The following is a 21,081-nucleotide window of genomic DNA, read 5'->3' as shown; positions in this document are numbered from 1 at the left end:
TGGGGCCTGCCCCTTGCACCCAGCCCTGGGCAATGTGCTACCAGGTGTGTGGAACCACCCACCACCTCCTCTGTGCCTGCAGCGGGTGGAGGCAGCTGGACGCCGGGCCAGGGGCACCAGGCTCATTTCACAGAAAGGGTTTTCAAGCACAACCCAGGCTGAGGGATAAAAGGACATCTGTCCATCCCTTGGTGCCCAGCCCCAGCTTTCTCAAACAACATTCCTTTATGCGGCTCTCCCCCACCCCTCCGCAGCCCCCGCCTGTCATACACTGCCTCCTTTCAGATGGCCTGTGTGCTGGACTTGTTTGTTTGTGCTGTAGCACGCAGGCGTTCCGTTGTTCTGCACTGTTCTCTCCCCATGCACCCTCCGAGCACACCCTCTCCAGGGAAGACAGGGCCTGGGGACTGGGAGAGTGCTGGGGGCTGAGACAGGGACCCTGGCCAGGGGTCTGGAGACATCCCAATGAGGCCCGCCCAGAGCAGAATCTTCCTGGAGACTAATCATCTGAGAGACCTTGCATGGCTTGCCTGGTCCTCCTGATCCTCAGTTTCCCCGTCTGTAGGGCCTCCCGCCAGTCCCTCAGGGACACGTGTGTTGACGCTCCTGAGATGGTGGCTCTCCGTGGAGATAACACAGCTGTCCTAGGAGCTCTGCTAGGGGAGGAGATGGGAGGTACAAAGAACAAGGTTTGTGTTAGAGAGAGCAGCAGTTTGTGATCAACCCCCACCATCCCCAAGCACAGCCTGCCTCTGATGCACAGTACTTCTAAGTGGAGACAACTGGGGAGTGACTTCTCAGGCCTTAAAGAAGGCAGAACAGGCTACTTCTGAGCCAGGAAGGGAAATAGTCCAATGTCCCTGCTAAGAGCTATGCATGGGTAACCATTATGGGCTGGGGAGGAGGGCTGTGTTGACCAGGAGACTCTGGTTTCCAACATCTTGGCATAGGGTGAGATGCAGACCCTGACTCCATATCACCTTTGATGTCTTCTTCAGTGTGGTTTTTATCTCCTATTGAATTCCTTCTTCCTCTGTGGCCTTGTCTGGATCCCAAGAGACACTGCTAAAACTCTAATGACTTTCCGCTAGATTCCACGACCAATTATAGAGTAGGTGTTTTAGACAATGGGAATGTATAATCTCAGAGTTCTGGAGGCCAGAAGACCAAGGCCAAGGTGTCATAGGATTCTAGTTTCATCCCTGTTACTGTGATTAAACATTCTGACCCAAAGCAACTTAGAGGAGGAAAGGGTTTATTTCATCTTACAGGTCACAGTCCATCACTGAGGGGAGTCGAGGTGGGAACTCAAACAGGAATCCATGGAGAAATAAATGCTGCTTGCTGGCTTGCTTGCTCCTGTTTAGTTAGCTTTTTAAAAACAGCCCAGGACTACCTACTTAGGGAGTGATACCAGCACTGTGGGCTGGGCCCTCCTACAGGAATTAACAAGACAATCCCACAGAGACATGCCCACACGCCATTGTGATTTAGGCAATTCCTCAACCCAGGGTCTTCTTTCAACTGGCTCTGGGCTGTGTTGAGTTAACAATTAAAGCTGTCTACAACATGTGGGGGCTGTGAGAGGACGCATTCTCGGCATCACCACAGCCTCTGGCAGATCTCTGTCGGAATGGTTTTCCTTGGCTTTTTGACACATCTTCCTGGTCTGCCTTCATCTTCACATAGCAGTCTTCCTGTAGTACCCCTTTGTGTGGACATTTCCCCATTACATAAGACTATCAGTTACATCAGAACACACTCTAATCCCCCTCCCCCTTATTTCCATCTTAATTCTATATTTATAAATAAGATCAAATTCTGAAGTACTGAGGGTTGGGAAGATTATGAACGGGGAAGGGTATATTCTCCTGGGAAGTTAGACCCTGAAGGTGACATACTTGGTGAGTGGCCTGTGGCTCCTTCCCAGAGAAAAAGGAAAGAACACAGGTGAAGAGGAGCATCTCCCACCATGTCAAGCCCTGGCTTCTCTTGATCCTTGTCATCCTGTATTGAAGGGAGGAGCAAGTCCAGGGTCTCCCTTCGTGTACCCTAAGACCCTGGTTCTAAAAGTGTCAGCCTATCACCCAGCGCCCCCAGAGGCTAGACACAGGCTTCCCCGAAAGCTTGTTCCCCATAGGTGCCCGTAGGTGCATGCCCAGCCTCCCCATCTAGATTCCTCATTCTGGGAATTTGGGGAGAAGAAACACAATCCTTGTTCTTGGCTCTCCCTGGCCCTCCTTCTCAACGAACAGGGCGCCCACATTTAACAGCTCACCAGGAGTTTTCCAACAGTCACACCAAGGGCCGTGTTTATATTCATGTATGTCAGTTTGAACCACGGAATTTGTTAAAAATGCAAGTCCAGGGCTGGGGCTAGAACTCAGTAGAGCATTTTCCAAGCATACCTACGAAGTGGGGGAGAGAAAAATCTTCTGGAAATTTCATATAAAAAAATCTAGTGTTCTGGATCTTCTTAGAAATCATAGTGTGATGACACAGGCCCCCATCTCCCACGACCTGGACCCAGGTCAGAGCTGCCCCTCACCACAGGATATGGCCCTCTGTTTCTCAATAGTGTGCTCATTCCCATCACTCTCCCTGAGCTCAAGATCATGTGACATCAATCATGGAGTAGTACTGCCTTTACCATCTGCCTGCCTTCTCTGTGCCAATGCTTGGAGCAAAAGGTGTCTCATGCCTTTGTCTGAGAGTGATGCTTAATCTTCGTTCGCAACTTGAAGGGATTTAGAATCACCACAGAAACACACTTCCGGGGAAGATACCTCCAGAAAGATTTAACTAAGCAGAAGAGACCTGCCCTGAATGTTGGTGTCACTGGAAGAAAAGGAGAAAGTGAGCCGAGCACCGGCGTTCATCTCTCTCTGCTTCCTGACTGTGTCTCCAATGTAACCAGCGGCCTCAGGCTTCTGCCGCCAAGCCTTCCCCTCCACGAGGTACCGCACTGTCACACCAGGAGCCAAAGCAACCCCATCCTTTTGTCTGGTATCTTAGCAAAGCAAGGAGAAAAGTAGCTCATACACTGAGTTGTCTCTTGGTGGCCCTGGTTTGAGGGAGACTCCATGCAAGCGTGTCTCAGTTTGGGGAAGTAAAGACTATTCCAGCATAGACATCGTCTATGAACAAAAGGAGTGTGAGCCATGGGCCACACCCTGCGCTACCGGACGCTGTCGCCTCCTTAGCCTCTTAAGGTGGAAACAGGGAGTCGGGGGACCTGGGACCTTCAGGGGCTGCCAGTGAACACCTGCCATGTTTGTATCTGGGTCTAATGGGGCTGAACTTGATGTGAGGGAGCTGCCTGGGGAGGAAAACCAAGAGATGTAAGCAGGGCTGTGGCCACAAAAGCAAGTGACGCCTCAGACCAGCCAGTGACTGGCACTGAGCCGGGAGAAGCGGTGGCAGGTGCTGCTGTCTGCCGACTTCTCTTCCACGTGGCCTCAGACTGTGGCCGGAAGGATTTAAGGAAGTCAAAATGCCTACCTCACTCTCCACCGTACACTGCCCAGCAGAGCCAGTGACTTGGCGGGGAAGGTTCAGTGCCAGCCTATGCCAGCTCCTTGGCAGGTTGCACTGGTGACTCCTTGTAGCTGTCTTTCTCTTTCCAAGGAAAGGCAGCCTGTGGAAGGCGCTGGAGCAGGTCTCCCCTGCCACCCTGCCCACATATAAACCCTCCTCATATCTTTGCACCTAAACAAGCCATTGATCTGCTGAGACATGACTGACTCTTCTCATTCAGCAAACGTTTGGGTGCCCTCCTGGGGCCCGTGCCTCAGAACGGGCAAGGCCGGCAGGGTCCCCACCTTGAGGAGCTCACATTCTAGCTGGAGAGGCAATCAGCAGGCAAATAGATAGAAAAGGCGGGAGATGCTGTCCGTCCTGAGCACCTGTGCATCTCCCCAGACACGCAGGACTGTCTTGTGTCCCTCAAGTGGATCCTATGAGAAAGTGGTCACATGCCAGGTCACATGCCAGCAATGCCTGTGATCCCAGCAGCCAGGAGGCTGAGGCAGAAAGGATGATGAGTTCAAGTCCAGCCTAGGCTTCATAGCAAGATCCTGTCTCGGGGTCCTCTTCCCCTAAAGAAGAAAGCTGTCACATGGCACAGGAGGGAAGGACACTGTTGTCACACTCTTTAGGACATGTGTTAATCATTCTTGTGGAGGCCAGTGTAAGTCTGACTACAGAATTACTCACCTTCCTCCCCACGTACTGAAACTTGTCCAACCTAAAGGCAGCAACCAGAACAATTTTCTTTGCTTTGGGATTCTTTATTGGTTCCCTTTGGCATCCTTCCAGGCGTCTTTCAAATGCATTGTGGAAGTTTCCAAAAAAAAAAAAAAAATGTTTAAAGACTTTTAAAGTTAGGGTTGTAGCCTATTTCCCCAGGGTGACCTTTGCACACTTCTGATTTATGAGTGGTGTTTGCTTGTGGAATGCAAGGGTGAGCCCAACCTGACTACAGAATAAACACTGGCCTGGAGAACAAGAGCTACGTGTGTGCTGTTGTGACAGCCGCTACTGGGCAGGTCTCGGTTCCTGAAGCCCTCGGGAATGGGACCTGGAGAACCTCATCCAGGGCGGCTTTTGTCCACGTGTAGAGAAGGTTTGCTCCACCTTCTGGGATCTCATAGCTAGTCTTGATAAGATTACTAATGAAAGACATGCTGGGAGAACATGTCCAATCCAGAATGTTCCTGCTGCAGGTGATACCGATGTGTAGCTGGCTGGCCCTGGCTCTCCTTGGAGTCTCTTCCCTCGTTGGATGCCTGCTAAGTCTTGTGATACTGACTTGGGCCTCTGCCAGAGAAGGGTGTTGTCCCTTAAGGCCACCCAGAAAGTACTTTGTTCATGTGGTCACTCCAGGACCATTGAAAGCATGACCCTCATTGTGAGTGTACTGCCTGAGGTCTGATTAGGCTGAGGCAGCGGAAGAGAAAGACAGGACAAGATGACATCCATCCCTGCCCCTTTGTCCTTCTTTTTCTCTGCCTTCCTGGCCAGTGTGCCCCCACCGCCAGCCCTCACTCTGGGCTTGGTCCGTGACTCAGAAGAACTCTCCGGAAAGAACCACCGGCTACTCTACCCTGGGATGCGGCGAGCTGTGAGTCACACTTCTACGTGACAACATACTCTGTCTCCTGGCTCTTAGAGCAGGTCCCCAGAGCAGCTGTCCCTCAACTTCTCTCATTTAAAACCAAACTTTCTGAGCTGAACAAAAAAGCCTTAACAGTTTTGTTTCCACCTGTAGCCATCATCTCTCTGCGCAACCAGACTCGCGATAATTTTCCAAGTAGAGCCTCAGAATGGGTCTGAAGGGAACACTTGGTCTGCTTCCTCTTAGAGCTTCTGTCGAGGGTCCCACAGCAACCCCCTTGAATGGAGGGAACAAGTAGGAAAAATGAGTGTTCCTGAAGTGAGACTTGACTTTGTCATTTTCATGCACTGATAAATATTTTTAAAATGGAACCGTTTGTTTCCAGTGCTGATATAAAGTTGTCAACTGCCCTTCTTTAGAAGAACTGCCTTCTGTGCTATAAACCTGCATTGCCTGTATATTTGGTATTGAATTTCCTCTTGTTTGTGAAGGGTTGCTGATGGTCATCTTTAAAAGTACTTTTATTTGTGGAAGAAAAATACTGGTATTTCATATGAGTCTTAGCTATGCTCAGACAATCTACGTCCACATGAGTTTTCATCCTTGTAACCACCCTTGTATGTGGACACTGCTTGCCCTCGCCAGCCTAGAGGAGCACTCCTGCATGATGTGTTCAGTGTCAGTGCGGGGCACCCCTTTCTCAAAGGGCTGTATCCCTCACTGTACAACAGTGTTGGGACACTCAATTTGTTTAACATCTCCAAGAACAAAGCCCCGACCCACCCCCAGCACCCGGTCCCATCATGTGGCAGGAAGTCTCAAGAGGCTTGGGCTGTTTTGTAAAGTATGACCCCACTGAGGCCATGTGGGGATAACGTTCAGTTTCTGAAGAGTCCACCTAGAGAAACAGGAAGCATCAATCCAAAAGTCCCCAATAGAAGCCACTGAACAAATTATAATTACTCAAATATTTGAAGACAACCAGAGGCAAGAAATTATGCCAACAGAGGAAGTGGAGACATCATCTCTGGCTCAGATGGCAAGAGAAGAAGAGCATGATGGGAAAGAGAATATGCTGGAGTCCATTACTGGTTCTGCTCCTCACTAGGCAGAAGGCTATGGGAATAACATTGCACCTACTTCATGCAGTATTATTGCACTCATGAAGTATTAACTGTTGTCTCCTAGACAGGGGGACAGTTGAGAAGGAAAATGTAAGGCATGTTATAGGAAATGCAAAGTCATCCTTTTGACTTGAGAGAGAATGGAGTTAATCCAAGGTCATAACAGAAAAGGAGATTAGAATGATAATGGAAAGCATGACAGGAAGGGAAGTCACTTGAAAAGATGGTCTGTGGTGGACAAAGCTTGCGCTCACCTCAGGAGAGCTATGATGTGGATGAGCCCCTTGTGTGAGGGAGGAACTGGAAGGAAGTAGGGGGCCACTGCGATCCTTACAGACCTCTGGCTCCCGAAGGGGAGGAACCCAGAGTTCCCGGCCCTGCACACTCACCCATTATCTTCTTCCTTGGATTTTGTGGTTTCCACTTTCTCCCGAGTCCTCTCTTGTCATGGCACCGCAGCCACAGGACTCTTGTGTCGCTCCAGTGAGCTGCACTACAGGTTCACATCACTTCTGTATTAGTTACCTTCCTCTTTGCTGTCGTAAAATACCTGACTGAAAAGCAACTCAGAAGAGGAAGAGGTTATTCCAGCTGAAAGTTTAACGAGGTACAGTTCCTCACACCAGGGGAGGCATCGGGGCAGTTGGAGGCAGTTGGCCACCTTGTGTTTGCCATCGGGAAGCAGAGAGAGACAAGGACCGCTCCACTCTCTCCTTTTTATCCAGTCTGGCATCCTGGCTCATAGGAGTGAGCTTCCCCTCTTTCGCTCAACCCAGGTGTGTCCAACCTGTAGTCTCTGGTCCACATATGTCCCGAGATATTTAGCCCAACATGTTTTCAGATGACAAGATCATGTGGCAGTGTCAGAAAGTCAGACATCCTGACTGTTAAACTTTCCTGAAAACAGTCTCATAGACAACCCCGGAGATGTGTTCCCGCGGAAACACTAAATCCAGACAGGCTGACAATGAAGATTAACCTTTATAATCTCCTTACCATACATACCCCCTAACCCCATGCCAACAGCAGTTGCTAAGAAAAGCTTCAGGGTTCAATAAACTGAAGGAATGAGTTGATACGGTGGTGGCCAAAAGATTTGATGTTTGCTCAGTTCCCATGATCAGAAATAAGGTGTGTGAGAAGGGGGTACAAGCTCTGTTTGGTCCTGCATGTGGCCTACCACATGTTCCTTGGAAGAGAAACATGGACCCGAAGGCACGCTTAGAGACCCTGTTGTATCCCAGGACGGACTGAGGGGAAAGCAGATGGCATGAGGTGGGAACATTGGCTCTGTTCAGACGTTTATGGGCCTGTCAGGTAAGAGAAGGAATTATGCAGCCCCAGAGGGGAGGAGCCAAGGGTGATTGCCAGGACCTGGAGGCAGCCAGCCAAGCATAAGAGACTGTGTGCCAAAGCCTGGAAACATGAGTCAGACAGTGGAATACTTTGTGCTTTCCTCCTGTCTGCGGGGGTGTCAGGTGGGTGCCCCAGTCAGTTCCGTGTACGATGCTCTGAGTGTCTGAAGAGTGTAGCACAGACGAAAACATTAAATGATAGTATTGTGGAAACCCCTTCCCAGCGAAGACCATCCTTTTGTTAAGTTACAAACATGGAATTACAGGAGGTAGCCCTGCAGTATAGAAAAGGAAGGAGTAGAACACTCTGAGAAAGGACTTGGGATGTATTAGTCAGGATTCTCCAGGGGAACAAAACTTACAGAATGAATCTCCCTCTCTCATAGATAGATAGGTAGATAGATAGACAGACAGACAGACAGATAGATAGATAGACATATGTATATGGGATATATATACATATATATATGTATATATGTATAATTTATTGGAATGATTTACAGGCTGTGTGTGGTCTGGCTAATTCAACAATGGCTGCTTATGAATGGAAAGTTCAAGAACACAGTAGTTGTTTAGCCCAAGAGGCTGGATATCTCAGCTGGTCTTCAGGATATGCTGGAATCCCAGAGAAGTAGGCTCTAATGCCAGTGAAGGAATGGACTGGCTAGCAAGAGGGAGAGCAAACAGGCAGAGAGAGAGAGGGAGCTTCGTTCCTCCATGACCTTATACAGGCTGCCAGCCAAAGGTATGGCCCAGATTAAAGGTGGATCTTCCCACCTCAAAAATCCAGATTAGAAGTGGGTCTTACCACTCCAAATGATTTAATTAAGAAAAAAATCCCTCACAGGTGTGCCCATTCATTTGCGTTTTAGTTTATTCCAGATGTAGTCAAGTTGACAACGAAGAATAGCCATCACGTGGAGTAACCAGAAAAAATAACCGTCTGGGAAAGACGGGGTTGATAGTACAGGGACTAAAGCCCTCAGGAATATTGATATTACAACAGAGCTCTAAGAACCGTGCACGGTAGCTCACACCTGGAATCCTAGTGCTTTCGAAACCAGTGAAGGAGGAGCACCACCTGTTTTAGATCAGCCTGGGCTACCAAGTAGTTCCAGGCCAGCCAGAGCTAGAATGAGACCCTGAAGGAAAGAAAACAAACAACTTGAAGGGAACAGGAAAGACGATTGGATTGCTGACAGAGAAGGAAGAAAACAGCCTATGAGGGATATTTAAAGAGTTTCTGCTTATATTGTGTTATAAAATTCCTTTTCCTGGTCCTCAAGAGAGCATAAGATGCTTTTTTTTTCCTTAAATTAAAATAAAATCAAATAAATTCAGCCAGATGGTGGTAATGTGCACTTTTGATCCAGCACTTGGGAAGCAGAGGCAGGCAGATCTCTGAGTTCAAGGCCAGCCTGGTTACAGAGGGAGTTCCAGGACAGTCAGGGTACACAGAGAAACCCTATCTCAAAAAAAAAAAAAAAATCATAAGGGGCTGGAGAGATCAATGGTTAAGAGTGCACATTGCTCTTGCAGAGGCCCTAGATTTGGTTCCCAGAACCCACATTAGACAGCTCATAACCACCTGTGACTCCAGCTCCAGGGGATCTGATGCCCTCACCAGGCCTCTGCAGGCACTGCACTCAGGTGCACATACCCACACCCATACACATAATAAAAATAAAACAACCTTTTAAAAATTCACACAGTATGGAATCCGTGTATAGTGGTACATATCTGTAATCCCAGCCTATGAGAGACTGAGATAGGAGGAAGGTTAGTTTGAGATCAGCCTGGGTTACAAAGCAAGACTCTGTCTCAATTAAAATTACATATATACATAGATATATATTTTAAGAAGCAGGTATCAGTCTGATAACCCAAAGATTCACAAAGGTAGGATTACAAAAGCCCACTTCTGGATTGCATCTGGGTTTTCCCTAGAAAATGCCAACATGGTCACCATCACCATAAAGTTCTCTTAGGCTTATTTGGAAAGAAAAACGTAAGCATAGTAGCAGAGCCCAAAGCTGCTGGGCATGCTGGTGTGTATCTGTAATCCCAGTCCTAAAGAGTCTGACATAGAGAATGGGGGGTTTGAGATCAGTCTGGGCTGCATCGTGAGATAAAGGATATGCTGGGCTACATACCCTGCCTGAGGAAAAGTCAAAAGAAACCCCAGATGGCTGCTCAAACCTCCCAAACCTCTTGCTAACATCTGGCTTCCCAGGACCATTAGGATTGTGGTTGTTTGGGGGCACAGGACTTGGGAAGCTCCCACTGGCAAGGTCTGTCCCTGCCCTTCCTACAGGGAAGCCTGAGCTTTACTTCCGGGTAAATCTGCTTTCTCTGGTCTCAACCCCGCATGACGTCAAAGCTAGCTGATGCTGTGTGACTTTCCCAGCACATTATTCCATTTCCTTCTGGCTTTACCTCTTTACTAGTTTAAATTAACCTTGAGCCCACTTGGGCACACCTCAGCTCGCTCTGTCCTGCACGTGACCACTGACTGGGATTGCTGGAGGACCAGTCTCCCTGGCTCCCAGCGGCCTTTCTTTACTGCGATTACATGGACTGGCAGCCTGTGACCCACACAGTCTACTGAGTAACCAGGCAGAGAGAGAGAGGAAAGGAGGGCCGCCATCATCAGGTGGGCACAGGGGGCCCCCATCCAGTGCCCCTCTGTGACTTGGTTTGCCTGACATTTGCTGGGCCTGGCAGCTACCCCTAGCCGCTCTCACATCCTTACGGTTTGCTTACTTTCCCAGATCTTCCTGCATCTTTCGTTTTTGTTTTGTAAGGGAGAAGGACAAAGAATAATGACACCCACACCAGTGTCTCTGATTGCAAAAGTACATACTGTCCTTGATTTCCACCCACCCCAGTCCCACCCATGGGGTTTTCCCGGTCCTTAGCTCTCTGGCTTGGGGTGGCTGGGGCTCCGTTCTCTCCCTTCATCCTCTAAGTGCTTTTGTGTCTTCTCTCTCCAGGACCCCGTGGAGAATGGTGCTGTAGCCTCTGCGGAGACTCAGAAGATAGACCCTGCTACTGAGCCACAGTTCAAAGTGGTGGACTGGGACAAGGTAGCTGGCGCAGGACCTTGGGGATGATTGGGGTTACAGGGGGTGGAGAGGTATGTGAAGCCACGATGTATGTATGCCCAAGGAAGATGAAGAGCCATTGGTACCCTCAGTGCCCAACTGTGACCTGGGGCAGCAAATCTAGCTGCAGGCATTAGGGGATGGGGAGAGCTTGCTGGTGGGCAGCTGGGGTCAGTGGTACATGAGATCTCTGCAAGAACCCCACCCTAACTAACCTGGAATAAGACAGGTCTCCCATCAGGAATCCTGAAGTTAGAAGGGGACAGTGGCAGGGCTGACAGACCCACCCTGGCCAGTGTACGTGGAAAATCTGCTCCTGGCACCGACGATCACTCCGGAAAGTCCCTTGTGGATAAAGAACCCACAAGTCCCTTGTGGCAGAGGTGGTGTGGCAGATAGGGATGAGGGGCTTTGATGAGGACGAGGGTTTGGGGCAAGACCAGGAAGAAGCCAGTATGTCCTCACTCAGGGCTGTGAGTAGCCGGTGGAAGGTACCACAGGCACAAGTCCTTTTAGCCAGCGCCAGTGGGATTGGCTTAGGGCCTGACTCTTGGGAAGAACATACTATAAAGAGCTCGCTGAGGCTACCTCAATGTGGCAGCCTACACAATATCTCAGGAACAAACTGCTGTGCTTTATGACAAGTTGGGGACAGGACACACACACGCACACACACACACACACACACACACACACACACACACACACACACACTTTACCTCCTGCTCTAGAGAGGTCCCCCCATGGTTTCCCTGAGCTGTGGTTCAAGGCTGACCCTCAGCCAGTGCTATATGAGGCAAGAGGAAGATCTATTCCCCCAGGGCTGTTCCAGCATTACATACACAATGAGGGAGAAGGAAAACTATACAGAGGGGCAGAAGGGTCCCCTCCCCTCCCCCTAATGCCAGCCTAGCTCCCAGCACATCAGACAGCTGGGCCTGACTTACCTGCCCACCTCTTTTTCATTCTCTCTCTCTCTCTCTCTCTCTCTCTCTCTCTCTCTCACACACACACACACACACACACACACACACATTCTCTCTTCTTCTACCTTCTTTCTGTGTCTCTGGGCTGAGAGAGAAGGACTAAGAGTGATCTACAAGAGGAAGTCCATACTACTCTGGCAGGGAGCACCCACCCACCTGGGTCCCCTTGGTGTGTCCCCACCCCACCACACCCCATTCACCCCGAGGAAAGCCAGCACAGTGCCAGCCCTCCAGGGAGGATAAATAGTGCTCTCTCCTGCCCTCTTCTCCTCTCTTTTCTCCCTCTCTGCCTCCTGCTCCCTCCTCACCACCTGATCACCCCCCAGCTCTTTGGGAAGGAAGGGGCTAGGAGAGCTACCAGCTGCTTCTGACCCAGCTGGGGCAGGTCTGTCTTGAGAAGCTGTGGAAAGACACCAACAAGGCGGTGGCTTTATCTCCCCCGCAGAGGGTCCGCAGGCCAGGAGTGGGTTTGCATGGGTAGGACTCCTTAGCTTCGTATTCAAGGTGAACTCTGTGGGTGCTGTCAAGGAAGGAAGCCACAGGCTGCCAGGGCCCAGCTACCCTGGCCCCAGAAGCCAGGGAACCAAGTGGGTCAGGCTGGAAAGAGTGAGGAGAGACTAGGCTGATCATGCTGGGCTGGGGGTAGAGGAATCTGGAAAGACAGCAGGAATGAGCAAAAACCAAGAAACTCTGGTGCCCCACCCTGTCAGAGGTGAGGTTCATCTGACTTTTGGGATCTGTATGGAATTTTACTGGAATGATCTAGATCACCCCTTGAATCTCTCAGCTGCGTAGGACTCAGGCTTCCTTGGGAGGAAAAAAAAACAAAACAGATTGCAACTCTTTCCCATGCCCAAATCTTTGTTTTCTAGAACCCGGCTGGCCTGGTGACCGTCGCTGCCCATCACTCTTGACTTTTGGGCACACCTCCCTTCAACCTGCTTCCTCTTTAGGCCACTCACTGCGTTCTTTTCAGAGCCCTCCCTTGTTAGCCTTCCATTGGGGGGGGAGGGGATGCCAGCCTCCCAGGAAGTAGTTAGAGCAGATGGGTTAAGGGTTTGCTGACCTGACGCTCCTCCCACCCCCAGACACCCCTAGACAACAAATGAGCATCAACCTAACACAGCTTCGGGTTGTTTTCTGTTGTTGTTTTCTTTCTTTCTGAGACACACTCTATGTAGCCCTGGCTGGCCTGCAGCTTTCTATGTAGCCCAGGCTAACCTCAAATTCACAGAGCTCCACCTGCCTCTGCTTCTGCCTCCCTGGGTGCTGGGATTAAAGGTGTGTGCCATCATGCCTGACTAAATTACAAGTTTGCTGTTGGGTTCATGCTTGAGCAAAGCATTTTTCATGAACCATCTGTAATCTAACTTGATCCTGTTAACAGTGTCAGGAGCCAGCTAGGTGTTGTGACGCACACCTTCAGTCCAGCACTCAGAAGGCAGAAGCAGGTGATCTCTGAGTTCAAGGCCAGCCTGGTCTACAGAGTGAGATCCAGGACAGCCAGGGCTACACAGAGAAACCAAAACAAAAATACAAACAGAAGAAAACAAATGCTAGGAGCCAAAGCATATAGTCTTCTGCCAATGTTACTTGGCCAGCAGATAAGCAGCCTTGCTGGCATGTTAACCACAGATTAGCCACAGGAAATCAACCCAGATAGCAAGTTAGCCACAGGCTAGTTGCCTGGCTGACCATACGTAATGAGGCCTTTTCTCTGTACCCCCTGAGCCTGTGACTCGGAGAGGAGAAGACAGAAGGGAAGGACAAAACCAAACAGGTTCTGGGGGTATCTCCAAAGTGGCTACCTCTTCTTCCTTCTCCTGCTCAAGTGAAACCAGACTCCAGCACAATGAGCCTCCTTCACTTTGGAGAGGCTATCCAGTGTAGTTTACCCCTGTCCATCAGGAGACAGGTAGAAAACCATCCAGCCAGGTGTGTCACCAATCAAAATGCGTTGGTGCAGCCGGGGAGATAGCTAAGTCATTAAAGTGCTTGCCATATAAGCAGGAAGACCTGGGTTCGACTCCCAGAACCTACATGTATATATCTGTAATCTCAGCACTGAAGAGAGGTAGACAGGATGATCCCTGGGGTTTGTTGGCCAGTCCATCTAGCCAATCAGTGAGCTCCAAATTCAGTGAGAAACTGTCTCAAAATAATAAAACAGTGAAGACACCTAAGTCTACTTCTGGTTTCCACACATGTATGTACATAGGTGCATTTGTACTCACACACATGTGCATGCAGAGACACATACAAGCACGTGGAGACATCTATATGCACCGGAAAATGTAGTGGTCAGTTCCCCCAAGTCCCTGCCCTGACCTCAGTACTACACACATAACCCTTAACACTGGGAGATCCAGGGGTCTGCAGAGCTGGCAAAGTGTTGATTTGGGCCCGATGAGCTTTACTCTTTGGAGGTTCTAACATAAACGAGCCAGGACTTGGGCCAAAACAAAGGTTCCATGGCAAACCCACACCCAGGGAATGATAAAACTCCAGGCTGTGAGTTCTAGCTTGGCTCTGCCCCCTTCCCGGACTTCATGTCCCCTGAGTGGAGAGATGCAGAGTGCCAGAAGAGAAGTCAGGTGACCCAGAGCTACCTCAGTGGTCTGGAGTTTGTCCCACATTTGTCCGACTTCCTCCGAGCAGGAGAGGTCTGCACCAATCCCAGTAGGACCCAAACCAGCCAGCTGATGCTCCAGCTGCCACTGGGCGCTGTTGCAGAATCCCCCAGCAATGTGCCGGGGAAGAATTCATGGCCGCAGGCCCCTGGCTGCGCTGACCACTGGTCTGGGTCTCCAGGTGCTAAGAATTCGGGCTCTGAGCTCCATGCTCAGGATCAGGCCCAACTCTAGCATCTGTGGCTGAGAAGTCAATCTTCAGTGTTCTCGCCTATAATACGAGGTTATCACAGTCCCCAGTCTGATGATTAAGGCTTCTCGCCTGTAATACGAGGTTATCACAGTCCCCAGTCTGATGATTAAGGCTTATGAAAGATAATGAGTATGGAACCAGAGCCCAGGATGGCTGGTCTCTAGGGCATAGAAGAGGTAGCCAGGACTTCCAGGGAGGTATTTTGTCCCTCACTGCTCTCCCCACTGGCTTGCTGCTTGGTAGCCCATCCTCTGCCTCCCTGCCTCGGAAAGCTGTCCTGGAGCAGATGCTCTGGGGTTCCAGGCGACATCTTTAAACAATGCCTTGAGCTCTTGGCAGTGGGAGGAGCCTACTGGCATCCAGCAGTTGCCTCCTCCTGCCCTGGCTCCCCTGGGGAAAGGCAGATGCTGAGCACTGGCTGCTGGGTTGAGGCAGCCCCGGAGGAGTTGTCCTGTGCCACCCGGTTCCTGTGCTGCCCAAGAGGAAGGGGATCCAGGGATCAAGAAGGAGAGCAGAGGCAGCCCCTCCTCACCCTGGCAGTGGGTCCTCTGCCCACTCTCTGGGCAGCAGGCCGCCCTTTCCTCCTGCTGCATGCGGCTGCCAGCTGCATTCCTGGCATAGCCAGGAGCAGCCTCCCCCTTCCTGGCTGGGCAGGGGCAGAGCTGTGTTGGGGGAAGGGCATGGGGTACACAAGATGCTTGGCCTAGACGCTCATTGATTTGCATCTGCATCCTGGCCCAGTCTGTTGCTCGGGTCTATGAACCACCCAGGAAGGCCCTGAGCCCAGCAACCTGCCCACTCCAGAGAAGTTTCTGAGCCTATCCTCACCTTCGTCCACACAGCCCCGCACTGAGCACTAGCCTTGGCCTGTTCTGAGCATCAGGCCCACAGGTTCAAAGTGAGGGTAGACGTGGAAGTCCGCAGATGCCTGGGAGCTGGAGGCAGGATCTATGTCCTAGTCTCTCTCCTTTCCCCCACCAACCTCACACAGTGGCCCTGGTCCCTTACGGTGGTGCCTTCCCCTGTGCCCTGAGCTTTAGTCAGTGCAGAGTGGGAGGACAGGACCCGGGGCCAGCTCAGAGGAAGGAAGCCACTTCCCCGGGAGGGCAGGGGCCCAAGGAAGTGTCTGCCTGGTAAAGAAGGAATGGGCTCCTTTCTACCTCATTAGATCCCACCCGGGCAGTCAGCCGGCATTATCCCTTCTCAAAATCAGTTCTCTGCAGCTTCCATGTCGGAAATGACTAGCAAGAGAGAACCTGTTCCTACCTAGTGAAGACACTGTCCTTCAGTAACCAGGACTAGAAGAAAGCTGAAAAAAAAAGTCAGTATGCAGCCGGGCGGTGGTGGCGCACGCCTTTAATCCCAGCACTTGGGAGGCAGAACCAGGCAGATCTCTGTGAGTTCGAGGCCAGCCTGGCCTACAGAGTGAGTTCCAGGAAAGGCACAAAGCTGCACAGAGAAACCCTGTCTTGAAAAACCAAAATAAATAATAAATTAATTAATTAATTAATTAATTAATTAATTTTTAAAAAGTCAGTATGCATGTAGCAGCTAAAGCAGGCCTAGCACCAGGTGAAGGTTCCAGCTCTTGGGAAATTGTTTTGAGGGTGCTACAAACTGGGGAAGGAGCCGGATATGGTAGCACATGCCTGTAATTCCATCTCTTGAGAAGCAGAGACAGGAGAATTATCTCAAGTTTGAGGACAGCCTAGTCTACATATTGAGATGCAGGTCATCCAGGGCTGCATAGCATAACAAGACCCTGTGTCAGAATACACCACCAGGAGCCTGTGAGATGGCTCAGCCAGTGAAGGCATTTGCTGCCAAGCCTGACAACCTGAGTTCATCTCCAGGACCCACCTGGTGGAGGGAGAGAACCAACTCCGAGAGACTGCCTGACCTCTGCTAGCTCACTGTGACACTCTCATGAGGGCATGTACACATGCATGCTCACACACACACACACACACACACACACACACACACACACACACACAAATAAAGTGTAATTTATAAAAACATCAAAACAAAAACTTATGGAAGGAGGTTCCCACTCTAGGATCAACCAACCAACTCCACCTCACGAACTAGCCTTCTGGGCCTCGATATATTTACTCCAAACACAGGGAGAAAGTCAATGGGCCTGCACTTCTGTACCTGTATGAACATCTCACTTTACCCCACTCCCCCTCCCCAAAATAGCAGGATAGAGACCTTATGCTAAAATTATTGGTGTATGCCCTTGCTGATGAGAGGAATTTTTGCAGGGGTAGATGCAAGGCTTTTAGCCTCTGGAGTCAAGTGACTCTCCTTGGGTTCCAAGGGAACTATCTCAGATAGATAGAGTGTAGGATAAAAAAAAATGGGCAGATTCCAGGCAGTGGTGGCACATGTCTTTAATCCCAGCACTGGGGAGGCAGAGGCAGGCAGATGGGTCTTTGAGGCCAGCCTGATCTACATAGCAAGTCCCAGGACAGCCAGAGCTAAAAAAATAAATAAATAAATAAATAAATAAATAAATAAATAAATAAAGTCTTAAAAAAAAAAGACAACAACAAAAAATAAAAATGGGCAGATCACAGGCAGCCTTGGCACATATATACATAGTGCCATATATAGCGGGCATCAGGGCCTGCTGGTCTACCTAGACAGTAGCTGAAATCCTGTGTACAGGTTAGATGGACAACAGGACATCAAAGGGCAGACCACGTTGTTAGAGAGCTGTGTTCTTTTTTTTTTTTGGTTCGATACAGGGTTTCTCTGTGTATCAATCCTGGCTGTCCTGGAACTCCCTTTGTAGACCAGGCTGGCCTCGAACTCACAGAGATCCGCCTGCCTCTGCCTCCCAAGTGCTGAGATTAAAGGCGTGCGCCACTGACGCCCGGTGAGCTGTGTTCTATAAACACCTCTTCAGCAATCCAGCCTTCCTTCTGTATCTGCTCTGTCTTGTGGCTCACTGACTCATTTCTTCCTGTGTCTCCACTGAATTAAAGTTATAATACTATGTTACTATCGTCTTGCTTTGCAAAATAAGAGCAAAACAGATCAACATAAAAATTTACCCAAACCTTTGATAGGTAGAGAGAGGAGGCGCACCGGGCCACACATCTGAGTGATAACTACAAGAGGTTTTCTTTTTATTACACGTACTTATGGGGGGCCTATGCATGCCACAGCATTTGTGTGGCAGTCAGAAAACAGCGTGGGGAAGTCAGTTACCTCCTTCTACTGTGTCGGCCCCAGAGGCTGGGCTCAGGTCATCAGTGCCTTAATCCACCGAGCCACCTCACTGACCTTAAATGGTTGTTTTCTTAAAAATATCAAAGGCCAGATTAAATGTACAAATGAAACTTAGACATATGGGTGTCATTTATAACATACAAACACAGAACATAGAAGATCCAGGGGTCTTATCTAAGACAGATGGCGATAAAATAAAAGATGTAGGTATCACCCTTAGAAGGAAACAACTAGAAGGAAAAACTCAGAGACATCACTAGAAACCAGTGGAGGCATTAATGTAAAATGTCTTAAATTACTTAGTTCATGAAGGATTAAGATGGTTCATCAGGTAATGGCTCCCGCCAACAGCACTGGCCATCTAAGTTCAATCCCTGGGATTCCACATGGTAGAAGGAGAGAACGGAGTCTCACAAGTTGTCCTCTGACCTCCACAAATCCTCTGTGTGGCACCATATTTTGGCTTGCGTGTGGCCACACACATATACACAGAAGTAAATAAAATGTTTAAAATTTCTTAAAAATAAAATACAAAATTACAGCAAATAAGAAAGGACAGAGGAGATAGAAAACAGCAGGAAAAAACAAACATAAACAAACTGGGGATGGGGAGATGACTCCATGGGCAGAGTTCTTGCCACATAAGAGTTAGAACCGAAGGACCTCAGAGCAAGGCATTCCCCATAGTGAGCGGACAGTTCAACAGGAAGATATAACAGGGCAACCTTGACAGATTACCAGACTCGGTATCCCATCTGTAAATGACAATAATTATAGCGCCTGTTTAGTTGGGAATGTTGAGAAATGAGTGAATGGTGTAGGCCATGTAGAGTTGGTATATTTAGCACATGCTCCGTGAGTGTTGATGTTGGGGCAAAGCTTCAAGCTCTCGTGTGACCTTGCCCAGCCCCTTCTAGGGTGAGACTCTACAGGCCACTGCATGATAAGGTATAAACATGGTGTACTAGAAGGTTCCTCCCATTCTTTTTCCTGATATAAAGTATCATACTTGCATGCATACTTGGAGACTCGGGATGGAGACATGGAAGCCTTGAGACTGTCTACATCACTGGACCAAGGCATGAGGTTAAGGAGACCGGAGTCAGGAAGGGACCAGCAACTGAGTGAGGCTTGGACCTCTTTCCCTGGGCACAAACTCAAGAAGAGTGACTGGTGGCCTTACCTGCCCGCTTCAGAACACCTACACCCCTTTCCCAAGGCTGTGATGGCGACAGTAGAGAGGGTCCAGAGAGGCTGGGGACACCGGAAGTCTAGTTCCTGGGAGAGCGGCCGGCTGGGGCTGAGCCAGCTTTGACAAGGAGGCCTGTGAAGGATGAGCAGCCTCCAGAATCACGGCGTGTCTCTCTCCCAGGCTTGCTCATTGTTCCTCTGCTCCTCTGTCACGGGCACCTTCCTCCTGCGGTGGCCGCCTGCCTTTGTTGAAGACTGACCTCTTGTATTGGGGCCCCTCACTCTGTTTTGGGGGTATTGGGCTGCCAGCTTTACTTACAAGAAACCGAGCGGCGCTGAGAGGTACAGACGCTTGCTCGGGATCTCACAGCTGGTAAGCAGCAAGGACAGGATTTCAGAATGGGCCCTGACTTTAAGTTCATTGTTCATTGCTGTTTGGAATCCAGATCAATCTTATTCAATACACTAAGTCACCAGAAATATTCCAGTACTTCTCATCGCCTACCACTAAACTCTAAACTCTCTAAACTCTAAACTCTTCGGCTTTGTATTTCTATGAGTAAAACTTGGGGCACATTTTTTTCTATATGTCCGTGTTAACCTATATGTAATTTATGTATGGCAATCTTGTAGTCTGTGAATCAGAACACAGTCAGATATGATTTAAATGTGTGTGTGTGTGTGTGTGTGTGTGTGTGTGTGTGTGTGTGTGTGTGTGACAAATACAAACAGAGTCTCTGCAGGCCACATTAGTGGAAGCCCATGAACTGTAGACTAGTGTCTGTGGAGGCCCCATGGGACTAGACTAGGCCCTCTGGATATGGAAGATGGTTGTTTGGCTTGAACTGTTTGGGGGGCACCCAGGCAGGGGGATCAGCATCCATCCCTGGTGCATTGTCAGGCTTTTGGGAGTCCAGTGCCTGTGGTGTGACACCTTGCCCAGCCTTGGTGCAGTGGGAAGGGGCTTGGGCCTGCCTCGGCTCAGCGTGCCGGGCTCTGCTGACTCCCTAGGGGAGACCTTGATTTGGGGGATGTGGGGATGTGGGGTGGCCTGGGAGGGAGGGTTGGAGGGTGGAAGAAGGGAGGAGTGAGGAGGGAGGAGGGGGGATCTGTGAGTGGTATGTGGAGTGAGTAGAAAATTTCTTAATAAAGAAAAATGAAAAAAAAAAGAGGAATTAGGAGGGGAGATAAATCAGTAAATACTTACAAATTAATATATATATATAGTCTCCGGGTGTGGGAGAGATGGCTCAGGACCCAGGTTTGGTTCTCCGCACTTACAATGGGCAGTTCATAGCCACTGGTAACTCCAGTTTCAGGGGATTCAGTGCATTTTTCTGACCTCCATGGTCAGCAGGCAACATGCACACACACACACACACACACACACACACTCACACGCACACACATGCAGACAAACACTGATACACATAAAAATAAAATAAATAAATCCCTAAATTTGGAAAGTAAATAGGATCCCCGATCTCTTCCTTGGGGGTAAGTCCGTGAGTGCTGCTGAGGTTTATATAACATGTGTCTGGGGAACAGCTGGCCTGGTAGATGAAGCGCCATTCCTGGACCTGAATAGAGTGTCCTATTAAGCCCTCAGTAGATTTCTTCCTGCAATCCACAGAGCAGTGTCAAGGAACTGCTCTCTAATATGGACCACAGTTGTTTCCATCCCTGCGTCTGTACCCATACTCCCTGTTGTTACTCTCCCCCACCTAACCAAATCTTCCATGTTGATGAGCAAACCCCAGACCATGTTCAAAATCTTGCTTACTCTATATCTGATCATTTGTGGCGATCCTCTTGCCTCTGAATCGTGGCACCCTTGAGTCAGCACTGAACTGTCTTGCTTAGGGTGCTTCCTCCTACTGAATGCCTTCCACTGGTGTTGTTATTACCTGCTTTATAGCTGAGGGGACTGGGTTTCAGAAAGTTCAAATAATTTCCCCAAATCAAGCAGTGAGTGGTAGAACCAGGATTTGAACCCAGGACTGACTCTAGAGTCTCTAAGCACTAAGCTGTGTGAAACGAAAGTGGTCTTCTACACACCTGTTGATTCTTTCCAGCACCTGG

At 49.5% G+C, this 21,081-nt stretch overlaps 1 protein-coding gene across 1 annotated transcript in view; it reads left to right on the top strand.

Moving 5' to 3' along the window:
• Positions 1-21,081, top strand: part of LOC114708073 (fatty acid 2-hydroxylase-like) — a 37,014-nt gene that overhangs the window by 314 nt on the left and 15,619 nt on the right. The window contains exons 3-6 of the mRNA XM_028891070.2: positions 566-689; positions 2,019-2,146; positions 5,023-5,122; positions 10,514-10,681. Coding sequence (XP_028746903.1) covers positions 566-689; positions 2,019-2,146; positions 5,023-5,122; positions 10,514-10,681 — 520 coding nt within the window. The remainder of the gene's footprint in view (positions 1-565; positions 690-2,018; positions 2,147-5,022; positions 5,123-10,513; positions 10,682-21,081) is intronic.

The sequence above is a fragment of the Peromyscus leucopus genome, chromosome 5 (assembly GCF_004664715.2).
Source record: "Peromyscus leucopus breed LL Stock chromosome 5, UCI_PerLeu_2.1, whole genome shotgun sequence".
Classification (NCBI taxonomy): domain Eukaryota; kingdom Metazoa; phylum Chordata; class Mammalia; order Rodentia; family Cricetidae; genus Peromyscus; species Peromyscus leucopus.
The sequence above is the reverse complement of the archived record's forward strand: the minus strand, read 5'-3'. Positions and strand labels throughout refer to the sequence as shown.